This window comes from Physella acuta, unplaced genomic scaffold (assembly GCF_028476545.2).
Source record: "Physella acuta isolate Inbredline_101_S28 unplaced genomic scaffold, ASM2847654v3 ptg000017l, whole genome shotgun sequence".
NCBI classification, from domain to species: domain Eukaryota; kingdom Metazoa; phylum Mollusca; class Gastropoda; family Physidae; genus Physella; species Physella acuta.
Window position 1 is genome coordinate 2,351,839 of NW_026731537.1, and position 18,120 is coordinate 2,369,958.

Genomic DNA, 18,120 nt, shown 5'->3' on the forward strand with positions numbered 1-18,120 from the left:
CGTTTGGTGGCTAGGTCCAGTCACAACGGTCCCTTGGTTGGTTGGTTAGATTTGGTCATAGCGAGCAGTTTTGTGTGTTGGTGGGAAGGTTCCTACAGAAACTGAAATCTGGCAATATGGAATCTACAATAGTGCAATAGTACAAGTTTTCTGCATTTTTTTAGTATTCTCTCCTATAGGTCAATGGGCAAGGAACATGAGCATTACGGGCAAACGTTGTTGTCGTGTCCATCCATTGACATCAAGCTCTTCACATACAACCCCAGCGGTATGTTGACATCAAGCTCTTCACATACAGCCCCAGCGGTATGTTGACATATATGGACCAATAACTCAAACAAACACCCCACGTGGTATCAATAACTCAAACACCCTACGTGGCAGTGGCGTAGCCAGGATCGTCTCAAGGGGGGGGTTCCAATTTTTACCCGGGGACAAACTTTCGATTTGCACCCCCCCCCCTCAAACTTTCGATTTGCACCCCCCCCCCCTCAAACTTTCGATTTGCACCCCCCCCCCCTCAAACTTTCGATTTGCACCCCCCCTCAAACTTTCGATTTGCACCCCCCCCCCCTCAAACTTTCGATTTGCACCCCCCCTCAAACTTTCGATTTGCACCCCCCCTCATACTTTTTATATATACCGAGGGGTCTATGGGGGGGGTTATGACCCCCCCTAACCCCCCCCTGCCTACGCCACTGCTACGTGGTATCAATAACTCAGGCAAACACGCTACGTGGTATCAATAACTCAAACACCCCACGTGGTATCAATAACTCAAACACCCTACGTGGTATCAATAACTCAAACACCCCACGTGGTATCAATAACTCAAACACCCCACGTGGTATCAATAACTCAAACACCACACGTGGTATCAATAACTCAAACACCCTACGTGGTATCAATAACTCAAACACCCTACGTGGTATCAATAACTCAAACACCACACGTGGTATCAATAACTCAAACACCCTACGTGGTATCAATAACTCAAACACCCCACGTGGTATCAATAACTCAAACACCCCACGTGGTATCAATAACTCAAACACCCTACGTGGTATCAATAACTCAAACACCACACGTGGTATCAATAACTCAAACACCCTACGTGGTATCAATAACTCAAACACCCCACGTGGTATCAATAACTCAAACACCCCACGTGGTATCAATAACTCAAACACCCCACGTGGTATCAATAACTCAAACACCCTACGTGGTATCAATAACTCAAACACCCTAGGTGGTATCAATAACTCAAACACCCTACGTGGTATCAATAACTCAAACACCCTACGTGGTATCAATAACTCAAACACCACACGTGGTATCAATAACTCAAACACCCCACGTGGTATCAATAACTCAAACACCCTACGTGGTATCAATAACTCAAACACCCCACGTGGTATCAATAACTCAAACACCCCACGTGGTATCAATAACTCAAACACCCCACGTGGTATCAATAACTCAAACACCCCACGTGGTATCAATAACTCAAACACCCCACGTGGTATCAATAACTCAAGCACCCCACGTGGTATCAATAACTCAAACACCCCACGTGGTATCAATAACTCAAACACCCCACGTGGTATCAATAACTCAAACACCCTAGGTGGTATCAATAACTCAAACACCCCACGTGGTATCAATAACTCAAACACCCCACGTGGTATCAATAACTCAAACACCCCACGTGGTATCAATAACTCAAACACCCTACGTGGTATCAATAACTCAAACACCCCACGTGGTATCAATAACTCAAACACCCCACGTGGTATCAATAACTCAAACACCACACGTGGTATCAATAACTCAAACACCCTACGTGGTATCAATAACTCAAACACCCTACGTGGTATCAATAACTCAAACACCACACGTGGTATCAATAACTCAAACACCCTACGTGGTATCAATAACTCAAACACCCCACGTGGTATCAATAACTCAAACACCCCACGTGGTATCAATAACTCAAACACCCTACGTGGTATCAATAACTCAAACACCACACGTGGTATCAATAACTCAAACACCCTACGTGGTATCAATAACTCAAACACCCCACGTGGTATCAATAACTCAAACACCCCACGTGGTATCAATAACTCAAACACCCCACGTGGTATCAATAACTCAAACACCCTACGTGGTATCAATAACTCAAACACCCTAGGTGGTATCAATAACTCAAACACCCTACGTGGTATCAATAACTCAAACACCCTACGTGGTATCAATAACTCAAACACCACACGTGGTATCAATAACTCAAACACCCTACGTGGTATCAATAACTCAAACACCCTACGTGGTATCAATAACTCAAACACCCCACGTGGTATCAATAACTCAAACACCCCACGTGGTATCAATAACTCAAACACCCCACGTGGTATCAATAACTCAAACACCCCACGTGGTATCAATAACTCAAACACCCCACGTGGTATCAATAACTCAAACACCCCACGTGGTATCAATAACTCAAGCACCCCACGTGGTATCAATAACTCAAACACCCCACGTGGTATCAATAACTCAAACACCCTAGGTGGTATCAATAACTCAAACACCCCACGTGGTATCAATAACTCAAACACCCCACGTGGTATCAATAACTCAAACACCCCACGTGGTATCAATAACTCAAACACCCTACGTGGTATCAATAACTCAAACACCCCACGTGGTATCAATAACTCAAACACCCCACGTGGTATCAATAACTCAAACACCCTAGGTGGTATCAATAACTCAAACACCCCACGTGGTATCAATAACTCAAACACCCCACGTGGTATCAATAACTCAAACACCCTACGTGGTATCAATAACTCAAACACCCCACGTGGTATCAATAACTCAAACACCCCACGTGGTATCAATAACTCAAACACCCCACGTGGTATCAATAACTCAAACACCCCACGTGGTATCAATAACTCAAACACCACACGTGGTATCAATAACTCAAACACCCTACGTGGTATCAATAACTCAAACACCCCACGTGGTATCAATAACTCAAACACCCCACGTGGTATCAATAACTCAAACACCCCACGTGGTATCAATAACTCAAACACCCTACGTGGTATCAATAACTCAAACACCCTAGGTGGTATCAATAACTCAAACACCCTACGTGGTATCAATAACTCAAACACCCTACGTGGTATCAATAACTCAAACACCACACATGGTATCAATAACTCAAACACCCTACGTGGTATCAATAACTCAAACACCCTACGTGGTATCAATAACTCAAACACCCCACGTGGTATCAATAACTCAAACACCCCACGTGGTATCAATAACTCAAACACCCCACGTGGTATCAATAACTCAAACACCCCACGTGGTATCAATAACTCAAGCACCCCACGTGGTATCAATAACTCAAACACCCCACGTGGTATCAATAACTCAAACACCCCACGTGGTATCAATAACTCAAACACCCCACGTGGTATCAATAACTCAAACACCCTAGGTGGTATCAATAACTCAAACACCCCACGTGGTATCAATAACTCAAACACCCCACGTGGTATCAATAACTCAAACACCCCACGTGGTATCAATAACTCAAACACCCTACGTGGTATCAATAACTCAAACACCCCACGTGGTATCAATAACTCAAACACCCCACGTGGTATCAATAACTCAAACACCCTAGGTGGTATCAATAACTCAAACACCCCACGTGGTATCAATAACTCAAACACCCCACGTGGTATCAATAACTCAAACACCCCACGTGGTATCAATAACTCAAACACCCTACGTGGTATCAATAACTCAAACACCCTAGGTGGTATCAATAACTCAAACACCCTACGTGGTATCAATAACTCAAACACCCTACGTGGTATCAATAACTCAAACACCACACGTGGTATCAATAACTCAAACACCCTACGTGGTATCAATAACTCAAACACCCTACGTGGTATCAATAACTCAAACACCCCACGTGGTATCAATAACTCAAACACCCCACGTGGTATCAATAACTCAAACACCCCACGTGGTATCAATAACTCAAACACCCCACGTGGTATCAATAACTCAAACACCCCACGTGGTATCAATAACTCAAACACCCCACGTGGTATCAATAACTCAAGCACCCCACGTGGTATCAATAACTCAAACACCCCACGTGGTATCAATAACTCAAACACCCTAGGTGGTATCAATAACTCAAACACCCCACGTGGTATCAATAACTCAAACACCCCACGTGGTATCAATAACTCAAACACCCCACGTGGTATCAATAACTCAAACACCCTACGTGGTATCAATAACTCAAACACCCCACGTGGTATCAATAACTCAAACACCCCACGTGGTATCAATAACTCAAACACCCTAGGTGGTATCAATAACTCAAACACCCCACGTGGTATCAATAACTCAAACACCCCACGTGGTATCAATAACTCAAACACCCTACGTGGTATCAATAACTCAAACACCCCACGTGGTATCAATAACTCAAACACCCCACGTGGTATCAATAACTCAAACACCCCACGTGGTATCAATAACTCAAACACCCCACGTGGTATCAATAACTCAAACACCACACGTGGTATCAATAACTCAAACACCCTACGTGGTATCAATAACTCAAACACCCCACGTGGTATCAATAACTCAAACACCCCACGTGGTATCAATAACTCAAACACCCCACGTGGTATCAATAACTCAAACACCCTACGTGGTATCAATAACTCAAACACCCTAGGTGGTATCAATAACTCAAACACCCTACGTGGTATCAATAACTCAAACACCCTACGTGGTATCAATAACTCAAACACCACACATGGTATCAATAACTCAAACACCCTACGTGGTATCAATAACTCAAACACCCTACGTGGTATCAATAACTCAAACACCCCACGTGGTATCAATAACTCAAACACCCCACGTGGTATCAATAACTCAAACACCCCACGTGGTATCAATAACTCAAACACCCCACGTGGTATCAATAACTCAAGCACCCCACGTGGTATCAATAACTCAAACACCCCACGTGGTATCAATAACTCAAACACCCCACGTGGTATCAATAACTCAAACACCCCACGTGGTATCAATAACTCAAACACCCTAGGTGGTATCAATAACTCAAACACCCCACGTGGTATCAATAACTCAAACACCCCACGTGGTATCAATAACTCAAACACCCCACGTGGTATCAATAACTCAAACACCCTACGTGGTATCAATAACTCAAACACCCCACGTGGTATCAATAACTCAAACACCCCACGTGGTATCAATAACTCAAACACCCTAGGTGGTATCAATAACTCAAACACCCCACGTGGTATCAATAACTCAAACACCCCACGTGGTATCAATAACTCAAACACCCCACGTGGTATCAATAACTCAAACACCCTACGTGGTATCAATAACTCAAACACCCCACGTGGTATCAATAACTCAAACACCCCACGTGGTATCAATAACTCAAACACCCCACGTGGTATCAATAACTCAAACACCCCACGTGGTATCAATAACTCAAACACCACACGTGGTATCAATAACTCAAACACCCTACGTGGTATCAATAACTCAAACACCCCACGTGGTATCAATAACTCAAACACCCCACGTGGTATCAATAACTCAAACACCCCACGTGGTATCAATAACTCAAACACCCTACGTGGTATCAATAACTCAAACACCCTAGGTGGTATCAATAACTCAAACACCCTACGTGGTATCAATAACTCAAACACCCTACGTGGTATCAATAACTCAAACACCACACGTGGTATCAATAACTCAAACACCCTACGTGGTATCAATAACTCAAACACCCTACGTGGTATCAATAACTCAAACACCCCACGTGGTATCAATAACTCAAACACCCCACGTGGTATCAATAACTCAAACACCCCACGTGGTATCAATAACTCAAACACCCCACGTGGTATCAATAACTCAAACACCCCACGTGGTATCAATAACTCAAGCACCCCACGTGGTATCAATAACTCAAACACCCCACGTGGTATCAATAACTCAAACACCCCACGTGGTATCAATAACTCAAACACCCCACGTGGTATCAATAACTCAAACACCCTAGGTGGTATCAATAACTCAAACACCCCACGTGGTATCAATAACTCAAACACCCCACGTAGTGTCAATAACTCAAACACCCCACGTGGTATCAATAACTCAAACACCCTACGTGGTATCAATAACTCAAACACCCCACGTGGTATCAATAACTCAAACACCCCACGTGGTATCAATAACTCAAACACCCTAGGTGGTATCAATAACTCAAACACCCCACGTGGTATCAATAACTCAAACACCCCACGTGGTATCAATAACTCAAACACCCCACGTGGTATCAATAACTCAAACACCCTACGTGGTATCAATAACTCAAACACCCCACGTGGTATCAATAACTCAAACACCCCACGTGGTATCAATAACTCAAACACCCCACGTGGTATCAATAACTCAAACACCCCACGTGGTATCAATAACTCAAACACCCCACGTGGTATCAATAACTCAAACACCCTACGTGGTATCAATAACTCAAACACCCCACGTGGTATCAATAACTCAAACACCCCACGTGGTATCAATAACTCAAACACCCTAGGTGGTATCAATAACTCAAACACCCCACGTGGTATCAATAACTCAAACACCCCACGTGGTATCAATAACTCAAACACCCCACGTGGTATCAATAACTCAAACACCCTACGTGGTATCAATAACTCAAACACCCCACGTGGTATCAATAACTCAAACACCCCACGTGGTATCAATAACTCAAACACCCCACGTGGTATCAATAACTCAAACACCCCACGTGGTATCAATAACTCAAACACCCCACGTGGTATCAATAACTCAAACACCACACGTGGTATCAATAACTCAAACACCCTACGTGGTATCAATAACTCAAACACCCCACGTGGTATCAATAACTCAAACACCCCACGTGGTATCAATACCGCTCTGTAATCTCCTGATAATAAAACCAGCATTTGCTTGCAGTAAAAAAAAAACAGGAATTGGCGGAGAGATTGTAAGGAAACGGCGTCCAAACATAGACACAAACAACAAACGGCGTCCAAACATAGACACAAACAACAAACGGCGTCCAAACATAGACACAAACAACAGCGAACTTGTACGAGATCGTCGACACGCGACTGCTGTGTACCGACCACAAACGCCTCGTCCGTTTCTTGTTGCGCTAGTTTCATCTTTTGTTGGGGTAAAAACTCGAGGGATTAGGCGCAAAATTGTTTGTACACGTACGCGCGCAAGGGTATATAATTTTGTGTTGGCTAATAAATAACTATCGTCTTGTATGTGGTAGGTATCGTCTAGTGGTTATAAGGTATCGTCTATTGGGTGGTAAGGTATCGTCTTGTGGGTGGTAAGGTATCGTCTTGTGGGTGGTAAGGTATCGTCTTGTGGGTAGTAAGGTATCGTCTTGTGGGTGGTAAGGTATCGTATCGTCCTGTTGGTGGTAAGGTATCGTTTAGTGGATGTTAAGGTATCGTCTTGTGGGTGGTAAGGTATCGTCTTGTGGGTGGTAAGGTATCGTCTTGTGGGTTGTAAGGTATCGTGAAGAGGGTGCTTATGTAGAAGGTGTAAAATGTCCACTGTAAAATGAAAAACCTCTACAAAGTAAGCTACGGAACAAACAAGGATGTTAATTTATGTAAGTCACAGAGGTAAATTCCAGGAGCCTTCACGCATCACGGGCTAACGGGCGGTTATGAAAGGGTGAGAACTGGAGCGTGTAAACTCTGATCACGCCAGAACCGTGTCCCGTGGCTAACCCATCAAGCGTGACGCTGTTTGATTACTCCCAATCGCTCACTTGAAGTAATCTCCTCCTGTTCTATTCAAGTGTGGTTTTCGAGCTAAATAAAGTTTGTTGATTGTATTCCGCTTCTTTCAAGTCCATATCATCATGTTTGGTGCTTCATATCATGTTTGGTGCTTCATATCATCATGTTTGGTGCTTGCTGGAGTTGATAACACCGTTGGTTAAAGTAACAACTACCATTTTTATTGGCACCTTCCATTAGAGACACACGGTCAGCAGGATGGAATACTTACAACTGCTAACCCGAAAGTCTCGGGTTCGAATCCCGGGTTCGAGTCTGTAGGACGTCCCTGCGTCCACCCATCCCTGGTGGGTGTCTGTACCTGACTCACGTAAGGGAAACACAGACAGCTAGGCATAGTGCCAAGGTCATTGAAACAGATGAACTCTACTTCATCTGCCCAGCCTGTCTTGGACATGGACGGGAAAAGACGACGTGTTAAATGATGAACAAGTTACTATAAGCCAGAAGGTTTCACAAGGATTCGATGCCTGAGTTGGTGGACGCAGAAATTTCAATCAGAGATCGATCAATCCCCGCAGACCGAAGCCATTGATTTATAATCTATTAAAACGTATTTTATTTTAAAACCACCCAGCCTTAATTTGCAATTTCGCTAATTTATTCCTATTTTGTCGTTGAAGGTGATATCCGTCAGGTGCCAAGGTGTCTGGCGCTCGGCTCTGTGAGATTAATCTTGGACAGGGGTTCTAAGATTTTTGGCCCGGCTCCGTCATTTAACCGGGTGTGTTAATGTCGACCAACTAAGGTGGTCCCGTCCAACATACACCTGACCAGGTCAATACTACTAACCGTTGCCGTAAACCCATGCCGATATTGATGTGTCGTCACATTTTCAGGGGTTCTAAATTTTATATTAGCTTAAGAACCGTTGGCAATATTCTGTGTACGTGTGCGAATGGGAAATAAACGCAAAAGAATCACTAGAATGGACTAAAAGCCCATAAACAGAACTAGAATTGGCAACAAATGCTAGCATAGTACAAAAATTGGCTTAAATCCCATCGATAGCACCAAGCAGGTAGAAAACCTATAGCACCAAGCAGGTAAAAAACCTATAGCACTAAGCAGGTAGAAAACCTATAGCACCAAGCAGGTAGAAAACCTATAGCGCTAAGCAGGTAGAAACCTATAGCACTAAGCAGGTAGAAAACCTATAGCACCAAGCAAGTAGAAAACCTATAGCACCAAGAAGATGAAAAACCTATAGCACCAAGCAGGTAGAAAACCTATAGCACCAAGCAAGCAGGTAGAAAACCTATAGCACCAAGCAGGTAGAAAACCTATAGCACCAAGCAGGTAGAAAACCTATAGCACCAAGCAGGTAGAAAACCTATAGCACCAAGCAGGTAGAAAACCTATAGCACCAAGCAGGTAGAAAACCTATAGCACCAAGCAGGTAAAAAACCTATAGCACCAAGCAGGAAAAAAACCTATAGCACCAAGCAGGTAGAAAACCTATTGCACCAAGCAGGTAGAAACCTATAGCACCAAGCAGGTAGAAAACCTATAGCACCAAGCAGGTAGAAAACCTATAGCACCAGGCAGGTAGAAAACCTATAGCACCAAGCAGGTAGAAAACCTATAGCACCAAGCAGGTAGAAAACCTATTGCACCAAGCAGGTAGAAAACCTATAGCACCAAGCAGGTAGAAAACCTATACACAATACTTGAATCAGTCAAACTACTAGAGTAGACAACAACCACATCACTCTAATGAAAACCCTCTACACAGCATATCAACACTCGAGTGTTAAAGCCAGCCAGCCATTCAGCCAGCCAGCCAGCCATTCAGCCAGCCAGCCAGCCATTCGGCCAGCCAGTCAGTCAGCCAGCCAGCCATTCAGCCAGCCAGCCAGCCAGTCAGTCAGTCATTCAGTCAGTCAGCCAGCCAGTCAGTCAGTCAGCCAGTCAGTCAGCCAGCCAGCCAGCCAGCCAGCCAGCCAGCCAGCCAGCCAGTCATTCAGTCAGTCAGCCAGCCAGTCAGTCAGCCAGCCAGTCAGTCAGCCAGTCAGTCAGCCAGAGAACCCCACACCTCACCCCCACACCCTTATATCGCTTTACCTACCATCACAAGCTACACAATTTTCTGACTAAACCCGAAGTCCTTTTTTTTTTCAACCAACTCAGAGAACGGTGGTACATTAGCCTTGAAGTCATATTTATGATCAAACAAAATCGTGTACCATCGAGATGATTGATTGCTTTTTTTTTATTCATTAATTGATTAATTCCATTAACTTAGTCGGCCGTTGATAAACGGTAGAGGTCAGGGGTTTCAATTTTCTACCGTGTAAGGGGGTTAGCCAATACGAAACAACTCTACTAGTCACGTGGTATACACAGTGTGTGTGTAGTACGTCACCACAAAAAAACCAACATGGTTGTCGCAATGCAGCTCCGAGTAAATCAAGTACACATATTGATCGGAGAATTGAGGGTCCCTAAGACGGCGATTTATCGCCCCTAACTGCTAATCCTTGACTCCATTAAGCAGGGGCAGTAACTGGGGTGTCAATAACAGTACGAGTACTGGCAGGGGATCGATGGGCTGAGATTTGTCTATATTGATTTGTCATGACAATGGCTATTGTTTGTCTCGGCGTGGAGTCTTAGGGTTATTGGTTTATGGGTTAGTGTTTGTATCAGTGTAAAGTGTTAGGGTTATTGGTTTGTGGGTTAGTGTTTGTCTCAGTGTAAAGTGTTTGGGTTATTGGTTTGTGGTTTAGTGTTTGTCTCAGTGTAAAGTGTTTGGGTTATTGGTTTGTGGGTTAGTGTTTGTCTCAGTGTCAAGTGTTTGGGTTATTGGTTTATGGGTTAGTGTTTGTATCAGTGTAAAGTGTTAGGGTTATTGGTTTGTGGGTTAGTGTTTGTCTCAGTGTAAAGTGTTTGGGTTATTGGTTTGTGGTTTAGTGTTTGTCTCAGTGTAAAGTGTTTGGGTTATTGGTTTGTGGGTTAGTGTTTGTATCAGGGTGAAGTCTTAGGGTTATTGGTTTGTGGGTTAGTGTTTGTATCAGAGTGAAGTCTTAGGGTTATTGGTTTGTGGGTTAGTGTTTGTCTCAGTGTAAAGTGTTAGGGTTATTGGTTTGTGGGTTAGTGTTTGTATCAGTGTAAAGTGTTAGGGTTATTGGTTTGTGGGTTAGTGTTTGTCTCAGTGTAAAGTGTTTGGGTTATTGGTTTGTGGGTTAGTGTTTGTATCAGTGTGGAGTGTTTGGGTTATTGGTTTGTGGGTTAGTGTTTGTCTCAGTGTCAAGTGTTTGGGTTATTGGTTTATGGGTTAGTGTTTGTCTCAGTGTAAAGTGTTTGGGTTATTGGTTTGTGGGTTAGTGTTTGTATCAGTGTGGAGTGTTTGGGTTATTGGTTTGTGGGTTAGTGTTTGTCTCAGTGTAAAGTGTTAGGGTTATTGGTTTGTGGGTTAGTGTTTGTATCAGGGTGGAGTGTTTGTGTTATTGGTTTGTGGGTTAGTGTTTGTATCAGTGTAAAGTGTTAGGGTTATTGGTTTGTGGGTTAGTGTTTGTCTCAGTGTAAAGTGTTTGGGTTATTGGTTTGTGGGTTAGTGTTTGTATCAGTGTGGAGTGTTTGGGTTATTGGTTTGTGGGTTAGTGTTTGTATCAGTGTGGAGTGTTTGGGTTATTGGTTTGTGGGTTAGTGTTTGTCTCAGTGTCAAGTGTTTGGGTTATTGGTTTGTGGGTTAGTGTTTGTCTCAGTGTGGAGTTTTTGGGTTATTGGTTTGTGGGTTAGTGTTTGCATCAGGGTGAAGTGTTTGGGTTATTGGTTTGTGGGTTAGTGTTTGTCTCAGGGAGGACTGATGGGGTTTGTGGGTTTGTGTTTGTATCAGAGTTAGTGTTTGTATCAGGGTGGAGTGTTTGGGTTATTGGTTTGTGGGTAAGTTTTAAGTTTACTGAGTTGTCATCTTAGGTTTATAGTTTTAGGATTATGACCAGTGTTTCTTTCAGCCCCCCCCCCCCCCACACACACACACGGGTAAAAGCGATGTGTTATTATAGCCTTAGTGATGTATGTATTAAGAAGGTAGGGTTAAAGAAGTTAGGATCAAAGTTATGGTAACAATGTTAGGTCTAGAGAGTCAGTTAATAATTGAGTGTAAAAAAAAGTCCATTTCAGCCGTTGTATTAACATTCACTTTCAGCTTTCCCATGCCAGAGAGGAGATAATCGAACACAATTGGGTATACAGAGTCAAAAGGGAACTTTTTAAAAGCTATAAATACCCGTTCAATTCTCGGGTAGCGAGAAATTCGAAACTTGAAAACACTCAACCCTGAACTATAGACGTTTGTTGTTTTTTTTTATTTATAAAGCTATCCTGAAAGTTTTAAGTTCATATAATTGTGGAGGTAGGTATGGAGATATTGTGCGGAAATTGTTCAATTAAGTCACATCTTTGTTTACCTTTTTTTGGTAAGTAAATAAATAGACCAAGGCTGATGCCCTGCTGACTTTATAATTATTTAGCAGCCCTTCCAAGTTTCATGACAGTTTTAAAAAGCAATCATTACGGCTCTATGAGCTCATTGAACTATATGATCAAGCGCTGTGTGGGACACAATGGACCCTGAAATTATCAGGGGAGATAAACAGCGGGTGGACGCCGCAACCTGAAGCTTGTCTTTAACATGCGGAGTTGTAGGTCGTGATCTAAAACAAAAAGGCTGATGTAGTTTTTTTGTTTTTTTTCAGGATTAAGTTGGTAGGCGCCCTAATGGGATGGCGCAGGCCACTTCGCCAGATATTTTTGTTCAATTTGACAGGATCCCAGACGCCCTTCTCCTCCCTCCCCTGGGGGGGGGGAGAGAGATTAAACGACAAAACCTTACCATTTTAAACTGAGCTCTCACATGATTGTAAACTTGAGAAGAACCCGTTGTGACACATTACACATAATAATTTATCAAAAAAGAAATAAGCATAGGGCCTAGAAATAATAGTCTATATAGCTCCATAATCAGGTAGACCATTGGATGATTGCGCATTGGAAATCCAAGAAAAATTCATGGGCGGTAAGGTGTAAATGCCGTGATGTTGGGCACCTAAGGCGGTTATGTGGGCAGACAAAATCCCGAGTATATGCTATAGACAGGTGAAAAGTCCTGTATTTATACTATAGACAGATGAAAGTCCCGTGTTTATACTATAGACAGGTGAAAAGTCCCGTGTTTATACTATAGACAGGTGAAAAGTCCCGTGTTTATACTATAGACAAATGAAAAGCCCCGTGTTTATACTATAGACAGGTGAAAAGTCCCATGTTTATATATTAGACAGACGAAAGTCTCGTGTTTATACAACAGACACATCAAACAAAAGAATGGGATGGGTGTTAACAAACGTCAATATTTCATGGCTTACCTTATGGCGGCATTTCATCACCACACCGTAGGCACCTGGGGATGAGAACATACGGGAATCAACGGCTTTGCTGATTGCTAATTAAAAGGTGGTGTGGTCATTGGCTAATGCAATAATTATACGGTCTTGTTGTAATTAGTTAATGTTGTAGGAAGTTATGTTCCTCTTAAATTGCTGTACTTTACATTTCACGTGGCCATTTCAAATAAAAAGTGAAAATGTATTGTTGAAACACGAATTCTTAAAAAAATGTCAAGTTGTGAGTTTAACGTATAGGTGGTATACAACAGCGCCCTCAACACCTGATCAACCACATTTAGCCCTTCAACGCGATACTGTCTTTCATGTTGAACATAATTAAAATATTTAAAGAAATGACGGTGTGTGTCTGCGATGTTTTGCTGCTGTACTCAGTCTATATGAGCACAGGTGTTGTCAAGTTGACTGCCAGTGAACACAGAAACATTACACCACGTGAACTCGCGGGGAGGTAATCAGCTCTCTCACACGTCCCCTGTCATACAATGAGAAGACCTCCGACGGTCAGGTGCCCTATGATCAGTGGCGTAGCGAGGTCGGGTGTCACCCGGTGCGGCACTTAATGGTGTCACATCCCCCCCCCCGATGCGTTGCGACCCTTCCCGGGGACAAACTGTTTTCGATTTAACCCCCCCCCCCCCCTCAAACTTTCGATTTGCACCCCCCCCCCCTCAAACTTTCGATTTGCACTCCCCCCTCAAATTTTCGATTTGCACCCCCCCCCCCTCAAACTTTCGATTTGCACCCCCCCCCCCCTCAAGTTTTTCTCTATATATTTTGCTATTTTTGCCTTGGTGTCACCCCCTTAAATGGTGTCACCCGGTGCGATCCGCACCCCCCTCCCCCCCCCCCCCCGCTACGCCCCTGCCTATGATAACTTATATGGGTAGAGAAAAAGTGCCAGAATGTTGGAGAAAGGGGAATCTTCCCTCAAACAAATGATTTATCTAAATATCTTTGTATAGGTAACGACAACATCTAAACGCGTTTCACGGCGAACACCGCAAAACTCGCGCTCAATTAGCTGACTTCCCCAATGGATAGTCCCTTCATTACGCTGGTAGATGGAAACATATGTAGATACAAAAGTTACAAAGACGGGTCTGTGGTTGAAAAAAAGAATAGCGAAAACGGGAATGTGAATTCCTACTGATCGGGTAAAAATAGGAGCCACGGAAAACCCAGCATTAAACAAAGGAAAACGCAGCATTAAACCACGGAATAGGCAGCGTAAAACAACGATAGAAATCACGTTTTATGCCTACTGCCGTTATTAAGCTAATCGGCCTACTTCGTTAAAATGTTGTGTTTTTTTTGTTTTTTTTTTTTTGAGGTAAAGCAGATGGGTCGGATTAGTGTTATTGAAGATTACAAAAATATTCCTCACTGAATATTGACATTTCACTGAGTATTAATATGATAGACACTCCATTACATAGGCCCTATCGTTACACGGGTCTGAACTTCTGATACATTTCATGACTTCAGTTTTTGGACTAGTGGGATATTCAGTTATCACATTGGCCTAGGGAGGATTGTTAAAACTGTTGCTGAAGTGGCAACCTAAGACTATTGGCAAAGGAACCTATTCAGCTACACTAAATTATAATAAAACTACAGAAAAGAACAAAAAGTAGACAATAGAAAAATCACAAACATGCAGAAATAACTAAAACTTGAGAACCCTTAAAATGTCAATAAAGAAATATATGCTTAATAGATGAAATTGCTTGTGAGTAAATGGTAAGGCTACTGTATGAAATACATTTTCCACTAAATTATTCTTATAGGGAAATTACCCAAACTGCATCTTTTATAACATGGTACATGCAAGACTGTGGTAATATAATTTTGTGATGTGTTGATATAATTTTTTTAAACTGCTGCTAAGAGCTAAATAATAAAGAAAAATAAACTCTTAACATAGTAATAATGGTAGCTTACCTTCACCGACTATATCAATGACTTCGTACTTGTTCATTACATTGTCTAGTTTCATGTCAGCACACACTGATATCTACACTATCCAGGCTTAAACAAAAATGTAAACTTTTGCTTACAAAAATGGCGTCTCAACTTTTATCATTTACAACTAGCAGCCAAGAATCTTGAATTGACTATGGTGTTCTTCTGAGTGATGTAGTCATACTTAGGTAAGTTAGGAAATATCTGTTCAATATCTGTTACTGATGATTATTATTAAACATTCTGAATGATTTAATGAGTTTTTAAGTACCTGAATAGGAGAATTGATAGAAATAAATGTTAATATGGCCTACTAAATAAGTGTAAATGTAAAAAAAATAGCAATAATTTAAAAGTTGAATTGGTATACTGAGCTGCAGAATAACAGGCCAAAATCAATTTTTAATCAAAAATAAATTTTAGCTAGTCATATCTCAACAACTAAGGAATCGGGAACAGCTGAAAAAGAGGCAGGAGACTGTGGGGAGTAGCAAACTTTGCCAGAAGCCCTATGCTCCACAAGGCACGGAAAGGAAAAATAATGATGATCTCAACAACTATTTTTTGCCTAAACTTCAAGTCCTCCATTTATTAGCTTTTGTGACACAGTTAATTAGGTATTTGTTAAAACTACAGTAAGAATTTTTAGGGTTTTTTTTAACACAAGTATAGATCTATTTTAGTATATTTATTTTGAATAGTACCTATTTGTTGATAATTAATGTTGTTAATCTATTATATTTTTTAATCTCCCATGTCAAAATAGTAAATAGTGTTATAGGCAACTAATTATAGGCATCTGTAAGTTTGTAGGGGCCTAATGGAATGAAAGAAATAATCACTAAAAAATTATCCTATTTTAATTTATAATAAAGAGAAGATTATTAGTAATAACATTACTGTATATTGAATATTGTGCATTAGGCACATAGCCTACCTACACACTTGGGTTTAATTCATGTTAATTCTTAAAACATAGTTCTTGGGTCCGATTTATATAAGATAAGTAGTAATAAATAATGTATGATTGATAATGATGTGGGGCATACAATAGAAACTTACTAATTTTTAAATTTTGCAACTCAAAAATAGATTGTTATAGATTAGTTAGAATATAGTATAGATTTATATTATATATCTAGTTCTAGTAGTCTAGTAATATGTATTAGATCTATGTACTGTAGTGCTTTTCCTAGATCTAGTAGTAGTAGATCCATTAACTTTTTTTAAAAAGTAATAAATATTATTAGATCTATAATTTTTATATTAGACCTTAGTGCTTAGTTAATACGGTAATCTATCGTTTTGGGTACGTAAAATCGCCCGCGGCTATTTATGTACGAAAACGCTACCTCATTGTCAAGGCTTTAATAGAAGTATATTGTCATACTTTTGTGTCAAATATTATAGATAAATGAATAATAAACCTAAATCAATGGCTAAATATATCGATATAGGCCAGAAATTAACTTTAAACAGCAGTGTCTGAGAGCAAGATTTGCTATATAAACAGCAGCCATTTGTAAAATAGAGTGGCTTCCCCCTGAATCTGGCGCTAAAAGCTTATAAAAATAAAACTTAGACAAGATGGCTGCTATAGTAGATGAGCATGGTTGCATCTGTTGGAAACATCGCTAGTCTTCATTTATTACGGAATAGTTTTAATTCAATTGTTTAAAAACAGGTACATAAATGAATCAAGGAAACATTTTTGAATTTTTTAAAACATAAATCCTCCTCAAAATGTGAAATAATTATTAAAACTTAAGGAGTCACCTGTTTTTCACATTACAAATCGCGGGCGATTTTACGTACCCAAAACGATAGATTACCGTTAATACTAATACTCTAATAGTTAGTTAGTAATATTAGGCCTATATATATTTAATATTATTTATTAGGGCCTAGATCTACTTACTACTTAACTTACTTCATACTTCATACTTATACTTATTACTTAACTTTGAGTAAATAATATTATAATAAATAATTAAATATTAGGCCTAAATGAATAAATATTAAATTGTGTAGGCTAGGCCTAAATATTACTAAATAATAAATAATAAATAAATAAAATATAATCTAGATTCTAGATCTAATCTAGATTAAGAATATTAAATATAATTTTAAAAATACAGTTCATTGGTTACATACTTAGGACACATGGGTATAGTTTCTCAATAATGTCCGGTATTAAATTTTGTCCTTCGTGCTAGCTGAGGCAGAACAGGCCGTCAAGCTCCGTCTCTGCTGTAAACAATCCGCCATAATATTTTCCTTGCCAACATACCCACAATGCCACTGGACCTTATGCTCTTGGGGCCCTAGCGGGGATTCCAAGTTCCGAGAAAAGTCGGTCTTAATATAATAAGCTAAATAACTACAGCTTCATTGTCTACAGATTAAATCTATATATATATAGGCTAACAATTCAAACTAGAACATCGCAAAAATTATCAAATAAGTTTCAGAGCAAGCAGCTCAACAAGAAATGCATAGATGCTTTTAATGATACAGGCAGTAGCCCTGTAATTTTAAAGGAAATAACCGTGATTATATATCTAACATCCAATAATATATATTTCCTTTTGGGATTACGTCCCCTGACTAAATGTCTGAAAAGCAGCCTATAGTATACACGCGTCCTCTTTGGACGAACACCACTCCACCCCCACACACTAATCGTAGACTTACGACTTCCATAGAACTTCACCAAATTAATTACCACGAACATAGGCTACTAATTTAATAAATAGTAGTATTTCTTT

General features: G+C 40.9%; 1 protein-coding gene across 3 annotated transcripts in view; it reads right to left on the bottom strand.

Annotated features, from left to right (window-relative positions):
• The window catches only part of LOC131937815 (cyclin-dependent kinase-like 5), a 42,080-nt gene extending 24,281 nt beyond the window's left edge, over window positions 1-17,799 (bottom strand). The window contains exons 1-3 of one of the 3 annotated variants that reach the window (XM_059295478.1): window positions 17,507-17,799; window positions 15,332-15,418; window positions 13,349-13,383 (exon numbers count right to left, since the gene is read on the bottom strand). In XM_059295478.1, the coding sequence (XP_059151461.1) occupies window positions 13,349-13,383; window positions 15,332-15,386 (90 nt within the window). In that variant the 5' untranslated portion in view covers window positions 15,387-15,418; window positions 17,507-17,799. Of the gene's footprint in view, window positions 1-13,348; window positions 13,384-15,331; window positions 15,624-17,506 lie in introns of all 3 variants that reach the window. The other 2 variants (XM_059295469.1, XM_059295487.1) reach the window with 2 other exon arrangements.
• Window positions 17,800-18,120: the final 321 nt, after the last annotated feature.